General features: G+C 36.7%; 1 protein-coding gene across 5 annotated transcripts in view; it reads left to right on the top strand.

Moving 5' to 3' along the window:
• LOC121091788 (splicing factor SWAP) overlaps positions 1-16,761 on the top strand; it is a 49,473-nt gene that overhangs the window by 31,900 nt on the left and 812 nt on the right. For 3 of the 5 annotated variants that reach the window (XM_040601975.1, XM_040601991.1, XM_040602001.1), the window contains exons 14-18: positions 2,265-2,530; positions 8,577-8,717; positions 10,070-10,195; positions 14,063-14,233; positions 14,819-14,891. In XM_040601975.1, coding sequence (XP_040457909.1) covers positions 2,265-2,530; positions 8,577-8,717; positions 10,070-10,195; positions 14,063-14,233; positions 14,819-14,891 — 777 coding nt within the window. Of the gene's footprint in view, positions 1-2,264; positions 2,531-8,576; positions 8,731-10,069; positions 10,196-14,062; positions 14,234-14,818; positions 14,892-16,761 lie in introns of those variants that run through there. The other 2 variants (XM_040601983.1, XM_040602011.1) reach the window with 2 other exon arrangements.

Genomic DNA, 16,761 nt, shown 5'->3' on the forward strand with positions numbered 1-16,761 from the left:
CTTGAAGGCAACCAGGGTTGCCACTGAGGGAATCAGCGCATTTGTTCACAGTTGTGTTGTGCCCTGACAACGATCAGCTGAGCTGCTGGTTTGCAGTGGTGCATTGCGTAGGTTCAGATGGATAGGTGATGTCTCCCTGTGCGTTAGCTGTTGTATTGCACTCCAGAGCCTACATACTCACCTGGGGGTAGCTAAAATTACTTCTCTATGGCTTTCCAAACATGATTCATTAGTAACCTGAAGCAGTGGTGTCTGAATCTACAGCCAGCCAGCCAGCCTGCAGCTGTGCTTTTCTCAGAGGTGTCTGGACAGCACTGTCACCCCTTGGTGTAAGCATCCTGAAAGTCAAGGGGAGTCCACGGTTCAGCATCCAGTGCTTTTTGTGGATACGTAGAGGGGCTTAGCATTGTGGGGTTCTTCATTCTGGTTTCTGAGAGCACCTCTGTGTGAACTCAAAGTGTGTCATTCATATATTAACTTGCTTTTTGGCAGTGGTATGACAGCTTGTATTTTATGCGGCCAAATGAACTTGGGTGGTGAAAGCCAATTCCCCCCCACGCCTTGTTCTCTTCTTAACTCTACTTTGCCTATAGCTGCTTTGTTTCAAGCTGTTAGAGGAGTCTACTTCAAGGCAAACCAGTCTGTTACATATTCAGTAGTGTTCAAAGCCAAGACTAAGATACTGTATAAAGAGATGAATAACATTGTCAAGGAGCAAAAGTCAGCTGCAGTGGTCTTTTAGGAAACTCCATAGTTTGGGCATGCGTTGTTTGTAATTAAATGTGGATTGTGAAGTTAGTGAGATTGGAAATGGACCTCTGGTAAACTAGTCACTCAAATGATTGTGCTATAAAGTGTTTATAATCCTTGAAGCAAAGGTACTGCTTTATTGCTACTTTTGTAAATACTGCAATAGCATTTATCAGTTAAAGCTCAGAAAAGAACTATGGTGCTCTAACTTGAAGCAAAGCTAGATTTCCAGTTATTCAAATGTGGTCAGTTACTGCCTTGAGGTATTCACAGTAGGAGATGGGTAAAAAGAAAGGAAAAGATAACCTGAAATAACCAAGTTAGGAACAGGCTTTAGTGTATTATGTTTTATTCCAATCACGGTAGGCATCCTTGTATCAGATGGTGGAAGTGTCAGACCAGGTGGAGCAGAAATTATGACAGAGGGAAACTGATTTCTCCAGTTGCCTTGAAATGGCAGCTGTGGGAATGACAGGCTTTGAAATCAGGAGTATATCTAGAGTGCCTGACTTGAATTGTTTTCAACAAGGCATTGAGCGGAATTCTCTCAGGTGCAAGCTGATAATTTGAAAATTTCATGGAGTATGCTATGTTTTGCTTAACCAACTGCAGCCAGAGTTACTCACTGAACATAAACTGTGAATGGACCTGTTCTGTCTTTGAAATTAATAATATTTGTGATCTTCCTAACCCTGTCAATGCAAAACACTTATTTTGCAAAGTACAGAAATAATTTTTGTCGGCACTAATTCATTTTGTTGTTTTCCTTGGGGTTGTAAATTAAACAGCTCAATTCAGGGATGAAAGTGACACTAAAACTTAACTTTGGATGTCAGTAGTTCCTGATCATGTTTCCAGATTTATCCTTTTTTAAATAAAAGATGAAAAGATACCTGATAGTACCTTTTTTTTCTTTTAGAGCACTTTTCTTCTAAAAAGTGGAAAAAAGTTCTGAAAACTTCAGAACTATGTCCTAGTTAAGCTGACAGTCTTAGCATGCATATCCCAACTTGCATGTGTATCTTTGGGGAACTGTATACCTTCATTAAATACTACTAGACACATGTTCTTGAAGATGTCAGCCCTACTTATGCATGCTTTACATAATGCTGATGCAGCACTTCAAGTTTTTAAAGCATTCGTGGGAGGCTAGATTGTTACTGATTAAATAACTACTTTCTTAAGATCGATATATTTCTCACATACTTTCATGAGTCAAACGATGCAAGGTGATTGTTAGTTATTATTTTCCTTGCTGTTGTACTCATTAATCGGCATTTCTGCAAAAAAAACCTGTATTGTATATTGGCAAGACTACCATGCAGGATATCTTAAGTTTCTTTGTAAAATTTTGCATGTATGTGGCATGCAGAGGAGTAGATGTAGCTCTCTGTTTAGTATAAAGGACTGGAGATGCTTATGTGTTGTCCATACTTACAGGGTTTTCGCAAATCAAAAATTTGCATGAAGCTTTGAAAACTTAACACTGATCTTTGTTTACCTTTTGATTTCAGGGTGTCAATAGTACACCATGTCCTGTGACTGCAGTCAGAACTTTACCCACCTTAGAAGTTAAACAAGCAGAAAGGCCTTCAAGCAAAAGCAAAGATCCTCCTAGGGATGAAGAAAAGGAAAAGAAAAGAAAAAAGCACAAGAAAAGATCTCGGACAAGATCTCGATCACCATTCAAGTACCATTCATCATCTAAATCCAGATCTAGATCACATTCAAAAGCAAAGCACTCACTTCCCACTGCCTATAGAACTGTCAGGCATTCAAGGTGGGTTTGGAAACCAAACATAGGCTTTAGAATTCTGTGTGGGCTAACACTTAAAACATTTTTGCACTTCTTCCATTATATAAACATCTTCATACCCATTACAAAGGCTACAGTCACCTTGAGGACAGTAAATATCAGAAGATGTGGAGGGTCTTAGAAAAGAGTTTTAATGAAATAATGAGTCTTTAATTTCTTATTGCATAGTGCAAAATTTGTACCAGTAAATGCTTTTTCACTCTGGTCTGTGAAATACCTGACAATAATCTGTAGGAATGTGATTATAGCAGGAAGAAAACTTACAAATAAGCCTGTGGCTGTTCTGTTGCTGGAGTAAAGTAACCGGATAATATTAAGATACGAAAGAGAGGTAGAGAACCAGGTGGTTGAATAGCAAAGCTCGGAAGGAAAGCAAGCAGTTAGGTGGTGTGTGAAAAAATATGATGGATAAATATAAATGGCAGGAGAGATATAACAGGAATCCAAGAAGGGTGAAAAGAGAGTTGATGAGGAAGGGAGACCATGCAATAATGTAGCCCAGTGCAGTTAACTCTGTATTTAATCATTAATGAGATTAAATTCACTATCTCAATTATCCAGCTATAAGATTATCTATATTGTGTTATATTAATGCTGTTAATTATATCTAAAACTTTTAAATCTAGGCACCTTCTACAAATTTGTCGTATCTGAACGCCTCGCCATACAGCAGTTACTGTGGTCAGTAGGAAGGGTTTATTCTTGAAGTTACGTTCTCTGGATCATGCTACCAAACAGTGTTTAAGTAACTCATAGTTCAAGCAGATGGTGCATATAAATACTACTACAGTTATATATGTGATGCATGCAAAATTATATAATCCTTTATCTTTGTGGCCATGCCTGTGACATGCTTCTTCCTGAAAAACACCTTCTAGCCCTTGACAGCAGTGTGGCAGAACTTCTCGTCTTGTATTTTCCATGTGCATTTTTTTTGTGTAACAGAGTGTCTTAACTACACTAATATGAGGAAGTGTTAACATATTGCAACTTTTTATTTTGTACTATATTTTTAAGGTTAAATACAGTACTTCGCTGTAGACTTCTCTGCTATTTAGAGATGCAAGGAATTAGATTAACGTAACTTGGCCTGAAACGGTCAGTTTGACATGCTGCTTATTTGACTGCCTTTGACAGTAGGTGGTCATGATGCTCTATGTTATAAGGCACACTCCAAAATACTGTGTGCCAGTCCTTTTCTGTGCTTACCAGCGTGTAAAGGGTTTGATGCTGAATGAAGCTGTCCTTGTTTAAGAAGTGAATGCAAATCTTCTCAAAACCTAAGTCTTCTCAAAGTTAAGGATATCTTGGGGACAAGTCTCCACTGGTGAATTACTGATCTTTTCAACTCCTTGTTGAGCCGTATCTTCACTTGAACCTCCCACATCGCTTCATCCAAGCTATGCTGCATATATTTAGCCGTGATTTGGCTGACATGTGGTAAAACCAAGGAGAAAACTTTATACTCACGCTAAAAAAAAAATTAAGTCATCTTCTGTGATACCTTGAAAAGGACAAAGAATCATCTGAGAAGATCCTTACCAATTCCTGGGTATACTACTCTATACGATAAGGATAATCCTGCATGTTGCTTGAGTTTGCATTGGACAGTAACCAAATCAATGGGAACCTGCAAGTTCAGTTTGATGTATACTGAGATAAGTCTTTAGGGAGGTAAGATAATCTGGTCCTTTATAGAGGCTTGAATACTTCCACCATGGTCTACATAGTGGATAGTCTTACTATGTTTTGGTTGTTTGAAGGGTTTTTTTTGGTGGCTGTAGTTCAGCCGGTAGAGAAATTACACAAAGAATAGCTCATCTACTGGAGCTAATCTTTGTGTGCCATCTTCAGTGTACCTCGTGGCACAAATCAAATAAGAGACACACAGAGCCTCAATTGTTTCAGAAAAACTGCACCACATCTTGCACTGAAAACATTACGCACGTTATAAAAGTTGACAGAAGTTAAAGCTGAATGGGAAGGAGCTTTCCATTCAGCCTGTCTTTCTGTTCTGCAAGTACTAGTTTAAACAAAGGTCTCTGAAGGGTCTCTCTCCCCTCAGTGGATTCAGAAATCCATTGTTTCTGGGAGCTTAAGGCAGTATCATCAGTGGTGAGTGGGTGCCAATTCCATATGAGCTTTTTGCAGGTCATATGAAATACTTTTATTGGCAATTATGTCAGGTGGGAGACCTGTTAGAAATCTGAATGTACCTTCCTGTCTGTAGCATTCCACAAGAACATGGCTAAATCTGAACCTCTTGTAATTCAGCTGCAATGAATACCTTTCTTCTGCATCTGATAATATAGAAACTGTGCTGTTTTACTTTAATCAGTAAAGACAAGCAAGTCTTATGCAGGATGCATCAGATATCTCCTCGTCTGGAAGTTGTTGTTCTGTTGGGCCTCACCTAGAGTACTGTGTCCCGTTTTGTGCATCCTTTAGAATGAATTAAACCAGCTGGAGGAAGTTCAGAGAGAATCATCACAATTTTTGAGAATTATAAAAAAAAAAAAAGAGTTGGAATGACTGCTTAAGAAGACTGAGGGAAGATGAAATGAGTCTTCACGCCAAAACAAAGAGGGAATAGAACATTCATCTTCCGTCCTTGGGGTCTGGACAATAAGTAGTGGATTTAAATTGGTAACAGAGTGACTAGAAAGCTTTTCATAGTGTCTCAGTGGTAAAGGTAGTTAATACAGCTTGTGAAGGCTCCATTGTGGGGAATTTCTGTCTCAAGAATTATAGTTTGGAGAATATTGAATAGTCTTATTTCTTAAAGTCTTTTCTGGCCCTGCCTTTCTAATTGGGGTCTACATGGTCTCACATTGTACAAGAAATGGTGATGATTGAAGGTTTGCTTTATTGAAGGTGTTTGATGTGCCTTAACATACTCGCTGTATTTCCAAAATTAAAGCTTTTGCTCCTGAAACCAGAAAATGTATAGAGTAATCAAGAGTGGGAGGCTGATTCGTAACCCAGTCAGATACTGATGTGTTTTCTCAAATGTTTAGGCAAAAACAATACCTTACCTGAGTAATTGCCAAAAAAGGCAAATGTTGTTGCTTAGCTGGAAGATATGACTGGGGGGATTTATTATTATTTATTTATTTAGAGTTGATTCAGAGAAGATTATTTCCATGCATTGTTTTATCTCGTTCAAAACATGGCATGTTTCACATCTCTTCGCTCTTTAGTTTTCCCAGTGCTTCACCTAGAACAATATTTTTTTCCTAGATTGCCAAAATATTGGGTGTTACAACTTACTCGTGAATAGTTACGTGAACAGTCATACCCTCCTGGGATAAGTGTAAACTGTTTGTAGAAGTTAATGCATTTGTCTCATATTAAATGGGTGGTGCTTAGAGATAGCCTTTATTGTGTGGACATCAATGCTGAATCATAGTAGAACATCCCTTTTGAGTAACTATGCTTTATTCGAGTGTCTCAGTCTAATGTTGCATGTTTGAGATTTTGTTGCCTTGTTTTATTCTGTTCAAAACATATTCTAACCTACAAATCTCAAAGTGACTATTGATGCTTTATTTTACCTCAGGAGTGGACTGGAAAAAGCTGGAATTTTTCTTTTCTGTAGTAATTACTGCTCTAGTTGCTGTTAATCAAATGATTTAGAATAACAAGCAATTCTTTTTCTTAAGAAAGTTATGAAACCTTGTTTCTTAGAGAGTAGCTTATTACGTTTGACATACCTGCACAGTGATTTTGGATTTGAAGTTATTTGAACTATTATATTTAAATTAACTATGATAGCCAAAAGATGAGCCATGCTTATTTTGTAACTTTTCGTTACGCTATATTGCATTCAGATGATAATGAATTTTAATAATGGCACTCAACACGCACCCTGCATTTGGGGGAACAATCTTAAAGCCTTAGATTTTGTGAGGTTCCCACATAGGCATTAGTTGACCGTTTGTTTAAAAACTCAATTTTGAATATTTATTATTTAATTGTATGAGTTGTTTCAAAAAGTAAGATTAAAAATCACCTTTACCGTATAACTTATTCTGGCAAATTAATAGGGAATGAGATGTGGGAAGTGAAGTTAAACAGAGATTTGCAGTAACTTACTTTGTTCTTTATTCAGTTGATGTTCATTGTACTTTTCTAAGCTCTCTCTTTTTGGTTTGTGCATCTTAACACACACGCACACACACCCTTGCATATTGTTCTTAGAAATCCTACAGGTGAACTTCACAATATACTTTGCTGTTATACCATTTAATATCACTTCTTTATTAGTTATTTTTGCATTGTTAGAGGTCTAGAGGCTCTGCTTAATTTAAAAATAGTCTTTGGTGGTAAAATGCAATTTTTTGTACTGTTGCATTTTTTTGTATTTTCTAAGGCATCTTCAACAGTATTAAAGTTGAAAAATAACGTGAAGTTGATTCAAAGAGTGTTCTGGATATTCATTTTTCTGGGTAGCACAAGCAAACCTGTTTTACAGAAGCAACTTTAAAAAACTGTAGCTACATAATGAACCCAGATGTATTGGCTTAGTTGTGGCATGTGGTGTGCTAACAGTGGTTCTCTGTATAAATGCATGTTATTTTCTGGAACAAAATTTCTGTACCAAAATTACTTCCATAAAGCTCCTCGTATCTTACAGCTTTAATTCTAGACTAATATGACAGATTAAAGTTAAAAAAAGTCATGGAAACAGTAAACCATGTCCAAAAGTGCTGTAAGGTATTGCTATGTGGATTGCTTTGGAGCCGTCAGTCCCAAAAAGATAATTAGTTCTTTCCAAATAAGTACTTAGTTAGCCCCATCTTTTACATTAAATCTGTCTCGGAAAACAAACAGCCTTTGGTACCTTTTGGTCATCTGTAGTAAATGCTGCATCAGTATCTTTTTTTTTTTCCTTTTTTTTTTTTTCTAATCAACTTCAAAGCACCGTTAAAAATTATGTGAAATGTACCTGACAGTGCCCCTCTTTAAAGGAGCGTAGGTTGTCAGTCACTGGGGTTTTCAGTGTGCAGTTCTAGCTGAGAAGTTAGGTTTCACAGCTGGTTGGCAGTAAGTGTAAATAATGACAGTGTTGATCTGAATGTCTGTTTTCTACCAACAGATATTTGTTGTACATGATCTAAGCTAATGATATATTTGTGAGGGTGGTTTGTGCGTGTATGTGAGAGGAGAGGAAGGGAAGCAGATGCGCTTGTTACATACCGAATGATTTCGTGGTTTGGTTAGATGAAATATGGATGCTCATTTTGAACTAGAGTAGAGATGGAAAGTCTAAACTTGTCTTTGATACCAATTGATTTATATTTATACCATCTAGTAATAGGGTAGTATTAAGCCACATAATTTATTCAGTTAATGAGTTGTAAACCACTATTAGTAGTGGTGTACTTCAACAGGTTATTTTTCAGTAAGTTTGGGTAGAGTACACTTGTGTGTGTGTTTGTGAGACTTTTTGCCTCAATGTTAGGAATTTAAGAGATGTGGAAGTAGCTGTTCTTTGTAAAAAAATAAAATAAATAAATTGTTTGGGTGTTTTTTCTCCTTCCAAACTGATTTTCTTATTGCTGAGGCAACTCACGTAGTTTTAATTCCTATTTTGCAATGAGATATGCCAAGCTTCGTAACCCTTTGAACTTCAGGGGCCCTTCTAAACACAAGTGATACTGACTTTAAAGGAATAGAGTGCCTTTTGAAATAACAGTCTAATGAAAGTAATAATTGATGTATTGCAGTAAAACTATTAAGCTGGTTTTAATTGTTTGAAGCTAACGGCCAAAGTTCTTAGAATTTGGTGATTGGAAGAATGTTGTAGAACCACAAACGTCAGTTCATAAAAATGAAGCTAATGCTTTTTTTCTTTCTGATTGTTTGGACTTTTTTTAGGCTGGTCCATATAGGCATGTTTCACTAAGGTTCAGCTTTTGGTTAAGGGACTGAGCCTTTTCAGGATTCTAGTTAATACCAAAACTAGGACTTTTATTCTGAATGTGAAGTGTGTGCCTCCGTATCACAGACTCACAGCATCCACAGGGACACTGAGCATGGAGCCGGGTCTGAGCAGCTCATCAATGGGAGCAGCAACAGAGCAGGAAAATTATCAGGCATCTTCGACAACGAAAAGATTTGACTGCTGGAGCTCTTTTGAGGGAAATCGGTAAAATGTCAAGGTGTCTGACTGACCCCAAACTTTATAATCTGTTGGTTTTTTTTCCTTTTTTAATCCTTCTGAATGGCCTGGTAAAGATCAGATTTCTAAGTGACAAACCAGATAATTTGCAACACTTAACTGCCATTATGATTACTTCTTTCATTTTCAGTTGATCTCTTTTGTTGTAGGTTTAAGAGAAATGGCTCAGGAGTGTGTGTCTGTGTATATTATCTGTATGGTGTGAGTCCACAGAAGATCAGTGATTTTGCAAATGACTTGTCTTTTAGTCACTGAAAATTAGGTATTTTCAAGAACATGAATGTTTGGTGTACATGGAATGACATACAGTATATAAGTAAGAAAGGCATTAAAATAAATAAGGAAATAGGATTAAAATTAGTAGAACTATATATTTTATCGAGAACAAAACTAACTTACTGTCAGGAATTTTGAGTGGATATAGGGATTGGGTTTTTTTTTTCTTTCATTTTTTCCAAACCGGGTCCCTGAATTGCCCCCTTCTCTCTCTTCTCCCCTCCCCTCTACGTCTCAGGAGTTTTCTCATTCCATTTATTTTCTTGTTAAAAAATACTCAGGTTTTACTTTTACACATCCACTTAATTCCAAATCACAGAGAAAAAGAGTTAAGCTTTTAAATTGATCTCTGATCTTAACTGGGCATGCTTTCTTTTTTTCCCCTCTTGATCTTTTTCTCTGTCTCACTTTTCTAGGAAAAAATACCTCAAGTCAAAGTGCTAGTGCCAAACAATACCAATCATGGGTTGTTGGTCACTTGCATAGGTGAAGATATTGGCTGTGCTAGGATTATCCTGCGACATCAGGGACAAAATTTCCTGGACTTGTCAGTGTTGGAGATGGGCTAAAAACAAAAACTTGTATCTTACCTCTATCTATGCAGCAGTTCTAAAAACATACCACTCATTTGAGAAGATAGGGTCAGGCCTGACAATTCCAGGCTTCAAGCCAAATTGGACTTCTACATACTGATGTTAATAAGCTCTCTTGCCACAAAAGGTAACTGGACTGAAGTAAAACTTTGCCACCTACTAATACAGAAGTTGACATTAGCAGACAATAACAAAAAATTAATTGTCGTCCCATCCCCCCCCTCCCCCACTGGGAGTGAAAAGCAACGGATAACTACATCCTAAATGTCTTGGATGGGTAGGAAATTTGTATGCAGCTGACAAGTCTTGGAGACTAAATACCCCATGTTGTTATAAAATAAACATTTGAGCAGTGTTATATTTGCATTTGGTGACAGCACAATTCCATTGAATTAAAAGTAATGAAATAAGTAACAAAAAGCAAACTTTTGGATTTTTTTTCCTGCTTAGGTCACGATCGAGGTCACCTAGGAGAAGGACTCACACACCAGAAAGGCGGAGAGATGAAAGAAGTGTTCCAACAGCTTATCGCATTAGTAATAGTCCTGGAAATAGTAGGAAACGCCCACGTTCCAAGTAAGTATGTCTGGTCCTGGAGAAGGTGATGTCCTGGCATTGTAAAAGACTTTAAACATTGCCTGATGTGATGTATACTCACATTTTTTTATGCTCCGGAGGTTTATTTTAACAGACAAATACTACTGTGGAGAAAAAAAATAATAATAGAAGCAATTGTTCTTTTTCTCCCATTCTTCCGTGCATTTGAACGCTAAATGTACAACCAAATCAGTGAACGTTAGTACGCTACTACCTCCTAGCTGTGAGAGTTCAGATTTTATTTAGACTTTCATATTTCCTTCTTGTGGGGTCATTTTTCATGCAATGCTTGTGCAAACTGTATGACCTTGGCACAGAGGTCGTATGGTGGTATTGATGTTATTCCTACTGGCATTGCTTGACATCGCAGCATAACTGCGTAAGTAATGGGAAACTCTGGTTTCCAGTAAAATAACTGCTACATGTAAAGCGTGCTTTACATGTAGCAGTTATTTTACTGGTAGAGTGGAATATGAAATGCGAATCAAGAGGTGCCATTTTTTGAAAGCACCTTGCATATAGTCTCTCTGAACCTATTATAATCAAAATGGAATACCAACCATTATTTCAGCTCAGCAATTGCAGAAGAAAAACATCTGCAGAGTGTGTGCCCAGAAGGCTTTGAAATGTTTAGTGTCTCTAATGTTTTATGGTGTGTTGTGTCTTCAACATGCGAGGAAGTGAAAATGTTTCATGCTTGTATGTATGTGTGCACAAAGCTCAACACATTGAAGTTACTAAACTGAGCATACAGATTTTTTCTGCTCATCAGTGAAGATTTAGTCTTTAACCTGTTTCTCCATATCTCTTGTAGAATAAGAAGCAAAGAGATCGCTTTCAACTTGATGATTATTAAAAAAATTCTGTTGTTTCTTAAGATAACTTTCCATCTCTTACAGCCTCTATATTAATTAATGTGTAATTGAGAACTTCATCAGTGTGTACTTCAACTGATTCAGCTTTTTGCATTCAACTCGAGATAACAGAGGCATCTGTGGAATGCAACATGCAAATTTGGTTAAACAGAAAAGATATGGAAGTTCATAAATGTTTTTCTTCCTATAAACACAAGCAAATTTTTTTGCGTGGCCCTGTGCTATTTGTAATGCAGTGTGGTGTGTCTGCTGCTTGACCACTCAGTGTGTTAAGCTATGAATTATTTTTAGACTTACACCACTCCACATGGGAAATTATGATGATGATTGTGAGACAAACTAGATTCCTCTTTAGACAGTGTTGTGTATATAGGTGGAAACTGTAAACTGTTAGGCCTTAAACAGGAACATAGACCACTACACAATAAAATATGGCTGGCAGTAAGTGCAAAAAATGTAGTCTGAAGAAAGAATGTTGTAGTTAAACATAGATAAGGATATTTTGCAGCTCTGATTGCAAAGGCCTACTGTTTCAGCCCTGTTAGGACTGACATGTTAAATTTTCAAGTAAAGGTGTAGATGCTGTGGTAGACCAGTTTTCATCATCAGTTATGGAGTAGATTCTTCACAATGGTGTAATGGAAGCAACATTTGGGTTTAAGGGCTGTTAAAAGCTAATTAGCATACTTGGGTCTATGAACGAGTAATGTATATTTTGCCTGATGGCTGAGAGCAAGTTTCAGTCTTACATGGCAGCAGTCAGCTGAGTGGTGTTTATTAACCATAGTTACACTAAGAAGTAGGCAAACTTTAGAATCCAGTACTTTCAGAGGACTGAAAGTTAGAATTAGTAAGTACTGCAATATTTTAAACTTTCTCAGGGCATTGACCTGAGATCGGTTGTGATGCTGAATAGCTAGCATTGCTTGTAAATTTTTAGGTATATTTCCAGAAGAAAATATGTGGGAACTAGGAAGCTGTGTTTTACTTTGTCTTGTCTGGGAATTGCTGGCTCACTGCTTGTACAATGAGGTGTACTTCAGAATAAATACAACAGTTGTTTTTTCTTCTGCTTATCCTGTATCTCAGTCCATCATAGTCACTTTAAAAAGAAGTCTAATGTAAATTAGCATTTTAATCTGACTACAGTGAATTACTTTCTGCAGAGAGTATCACAGGATCACAGAATGGTCAGGATCAGAAGGGGCCTCTGGAGATGATCTGGTTCCACCCCCTGGTAAAGCAGGTTCTCCCAGATCAGGTTGCACAGAGTTATGTCCAGGCAGGTTTTGAGTATCTTTAGAGAAGGTGACTCCACAACCTCTCTGGGCAGCCTTTTCCAGTGCTCTGTCACCCTCTGCTAGCTTTTGTACCTAGAAAAATATTAAAAAGTAAGCCTAGAAATAGAATGTTTGAAAAATAGAAAATTGATAGACACGTTCGTTCAGCTGTTATGATGTTTGTTCATCATAATCTGAGATGAAAAACACTGAAAAAGCTTATGGTAGAATGTTCTTTTTTGCATGATGAATGTTTGCTGAGATTTTCAAGAGTGAAGTATGAAATATGTTCACAGCTTGATTATATTATGTTTTAAGAAACTGAGCAATTACAGTACATAATTATCTAGTCAAGGAATAACTAGCTTTGTAGCTGATGTTTTTTGTATAGTCATGAAAATGTTAGAGACTAGTAGAGCTGCAGGGTTTTTCTTCTACACTTAACGATAATTTATGCAAGAAAAGTTTAAGGGGGTTTTGCAGTCCTGAATGTTAAATTCTATATAAAAATCAGATATTTGTATAATAAATCTTAAGCATCAGAGGTGTATGTATCTATATGGGAATTTAATATGTTATAGCATAGCTGCTTTTAAAGTATGACATTCCTTAAAAAAAAGTAAATAAATATCAAAGTAAAAGAATGAATGATGGGATACTTCAAAAATGGATCAAAGTTTTACAGTGTTTTAAGATGTTCTAGAAGCTTCAACAATGTTCTTCTGAGTAGACTTCTAGCAGTGCATGCTAGAGAGAGATGCCTACAATGAGGTATTGCCTAACCCTTAAGGCATTAACCGTAATATCAATACTGGTATGTAAATCATACAGACATAAATTCACAATCATATATAAAGACTTGATAGTTCTGTTTCTAGTATATTACTAAATTAATTCTCTTTAAGCTTAATATTGCATATGAGGAGGCTACCTCTGTTTTCCCCGTATGTCAATAATGAACACGTCAGGTACTCTGAAGTCCTTTGTTCCAGCTTTCATAGTGACAAATATTTGTGTATCTAATTTCCAAGTCATCAATTATTTGCACTTAAAACATGTTGCTAGGTTTAGGTTTGTTTGAATGGCATAGAAGAGCTTTTTCTATCATTTTGAGCCTGCAGTTTGTTGCAGTATAGATTGGATCACAAGGAAAAGGGTGATTTCTTGTAAAAAGCAAAAAAAAAAAAAAAAAAAAACACCATGGATTTGCTCTGTAGATTTTTCACATAACTATGATTCCATGGTTTGCTCGTTTATGAGCTAGGAAGATTGTAAGGGATATAAACTCTTAATGTTTCTCATTATGTTCTAAGTGCCTGATGTTGTTTAGAAAGGAACTTCCCTCTAGCAAAGCTATTCTGCAAATCTCCAATGAAAGACTTTCCATTATTATCCTTCAAGTGATCAAATACTGGCCAGTGATTTCTGTGTACCCATGAAGCAGCATTCCAAGTGAGAACCTCGGGTACTAGTAGTTGCCTAATGTAATATGTCATAAAGAGCTGCTGAGAATGTGTTTTGCACAGCCATAGAAGTGCAGTATCGGTGTAAGACTAATGATTGCTGAATGCATGAGAAGTATCCTGTGGAAGAGGGCTGTATAAACTTTTAGAAGTGTGAAAAGTAATTTCAGCTGAGCTAGTGTAATATTGCTCCAAATAATCCTTCAATAAAATCTTTTCTGCTCACAGAAGTCCCCATGAAAAGAAGAAGAAGAGGCGGTCTAGATCACGTACCAAGTCCAAGGCTAGGTCTCCTTCACCATCCATGTCACCAGGCAAACCATCCACACACAAAAATTCTGTACATTCAACTAGTGTCTCTCCTGTGGAGAGCAGGGAATCCAGCCAGGAACGCTCCAGGTAATACACGTTATTTATTATTATACTGCAGCGCTGATGTCTCTTGACTGCCAGCGTATCTTTTGACCTAACTTGTGGGGTAAGGAGCTCTGTGTGTGTGTGACATGTGGGCATACTAAAAGTAGAAGACACTAAGAGGACAGCACTGTGTGCATCAGTCTGATGAAGAGATTTGATCTCTGTTGCTTACTGGATTAAACATCTCTATTATACTCTTATAGTAAATATGGTGCAGGAAGTTCTGTTACATAATTCTAAGATAGAAATTGGAAACTCTCACTAAAGGAGTACTCTCTGAAGTAGAATTTTATTGATAGTGGTTTGAATTGTGTGTGCAAGATTCACAATTAAATTGTTTCTACAGAACAGTCCTGTTAAAAGATCCCTAGGCTGCTGTCCTGATTTCTCCATCAGCTGTAGAAGTGACTCCTCTGACTGTGACTGAACATGGCTTCTAGTTGAATGAGAGAAGTGTTGACTGACATATGAGAGACTTGTACAATGAAATCCAAAATCATGGTGATGAGTTAAATGCATTTTTAAAACATTTACTATAAATTTCTTATTATAATTTTATTTTTTCAGGGGAGTTTCTCAGGAAAAAGATGGCCAAATCTCTTCAGCAATTGTGTCTTCAGTGCAGAGTAAAATTACTCAGGTACAAATAAAACAGATTCAGAGTCTGGTTTGTTGGTTTTTTTCTAATTAACTGTGTCCATCACATTGTTTTACTACCTTATACAATTCTGAGCTTTGCCTGTGATGTAGAGGCATTCTTAATCTGTTTGCTTATGAGAAAAACAATTTTGTTGTTCCTCTAGCTGCTGTCCTTTCAAGTTTAATCAAGCTTTTAAAGACCGAGCTAAACTCACTGTGCTGTAACATATCCACTGTTAAGATATGAAAGTCCGCGTTATGCTACAATACCCCAGTTACCCATAGCCTATCTTACTGTGTAGTGCTCTTAACAAGTTTGATGGAGGAAAGGAGGAAGGAGGAATACCTTGGCAAAGGTTAAGTTTATGGGGTTGGCAGTAGAGGAAATATATGTCCTCTTGCAAACTGAAGTGCATGCTTTGCATTAAGCAGTATCTTCAGCTCACTTATCTTACCCTTGTTGCTGTTTATGTCTCTGAACTATTGGTGTTATGATTTTGTTGATACATTCAAGTTTGCTGTGAATCATGGCATATCAGGTATCTGCCTGATATATGCTGTGCAGTAATCTAAATGCATTTAGCTTCCCTAAGTTTTAAGATACCTAACCTCTGTCAAAATAATTCCATTCCTTTTTGAAAAGCTACTGCATGGTATCACTCTTTAACATTTTTAATTTCACTCATCCTTTTAGAGTCTTCACGCTTTTTTTTTTTTTTTCAATTGAATAGGCCAAGTTTAGAGGAGGAAAGCTTTTAATCATGCTTTGGAAATTTTGCAATATAATATCACAGTTGCTTTTTTATATTCTCATTTTTTTCAATGGATAGACTATTCTTTCAATAAATTAATATTGTTCAAAGATTTAGTTTTGCTGGGGACTTAGTTGTAGTTGGGAATTAAGTCTAGTAGATTAGTACCTTACATACCATATTTGATCCATTTTCAATGAGAAATCCAAAACAAGAATATTCAGGAAAATAGAAAATAGCAAGTATAGACACCAGAGAAAGAAAGTGGAGTACTAACATCATAGCACTTGTTAGGTTACCAAACAATACATGGAAATACCTGGTATGAGAAATGAGATATGAACTACATCCTGGTCTTCAAAGTAGAGCAAAAATCCCACCCTTTAAAAAACACAATACCTTTCAGACAAAGGTAATTGTTTCTTGGGTTAAATATTGCTTATGGCATAGCATTTGCTAGTTTGATATTAGTCTGCTTGCTTGAAGTGCAGCTGTAAGAGGAGGAAAGATTACTGTATTAAAATAACAGTTCTTAGTTACTGTTTGCAAAAAATAAAAAAGAGGAATGAAACTGTTATGAATCTGCAAGGTATTTCCCAACATAGATTAGTTCAGCTTTTTTGTAAGAGGCCAAAGAAATTTAATTTGCCTAATTATTAGTAAGATCATTTTGCTGCCAGTGTGCTGGCTGACCCTGACTAATTCAGTATCTTTTCTCATTCAAATCCTTCCATCTGTGAAGTGGCATAATGATGCTGAATTCCCCTGTGAAGTATTTTGAGAGCTTCAGATGAAAAATGCTTTAAAAGAACTAAGAATTTGTGAAGAAATGTTTTAAGTAACTTTAACTCATTACTGATACATGCTTCTTATTTTTGTGAACATTTTTTGCAATCCACTTACTTGATGCTGTTTATATGAGATTTCATTTCCTTTTTGTAACACTGTTCTCACTGGATACTTCGGCAAGACTGAGTTGCTGTTTGGTTTCACAACAACCTTAATGTTTCAGTCGCTCTTGTCATATGTGAAAATAGCTCTGCTATGTAAATTTTTGGTTCAGGTTTACAAAGCAAACAAAAAATCCTTTCTGTTACAGAGTAATTGTTAGTGCTCTCT

This window comes from Falco naumanni, chromosome 1 (assembly GCF_017639655.2).
Source record: "Falco naumanni isolate bFalNau1 chromosome 1, bFalNau1.pat, whole genome shotgun sequence".
Classification (NCBI taxonomy): Eukaryota; Metazoa; Chordata; class Aves; order Falconiformes; family Falconidae; genus Falco; species Falco naumanni.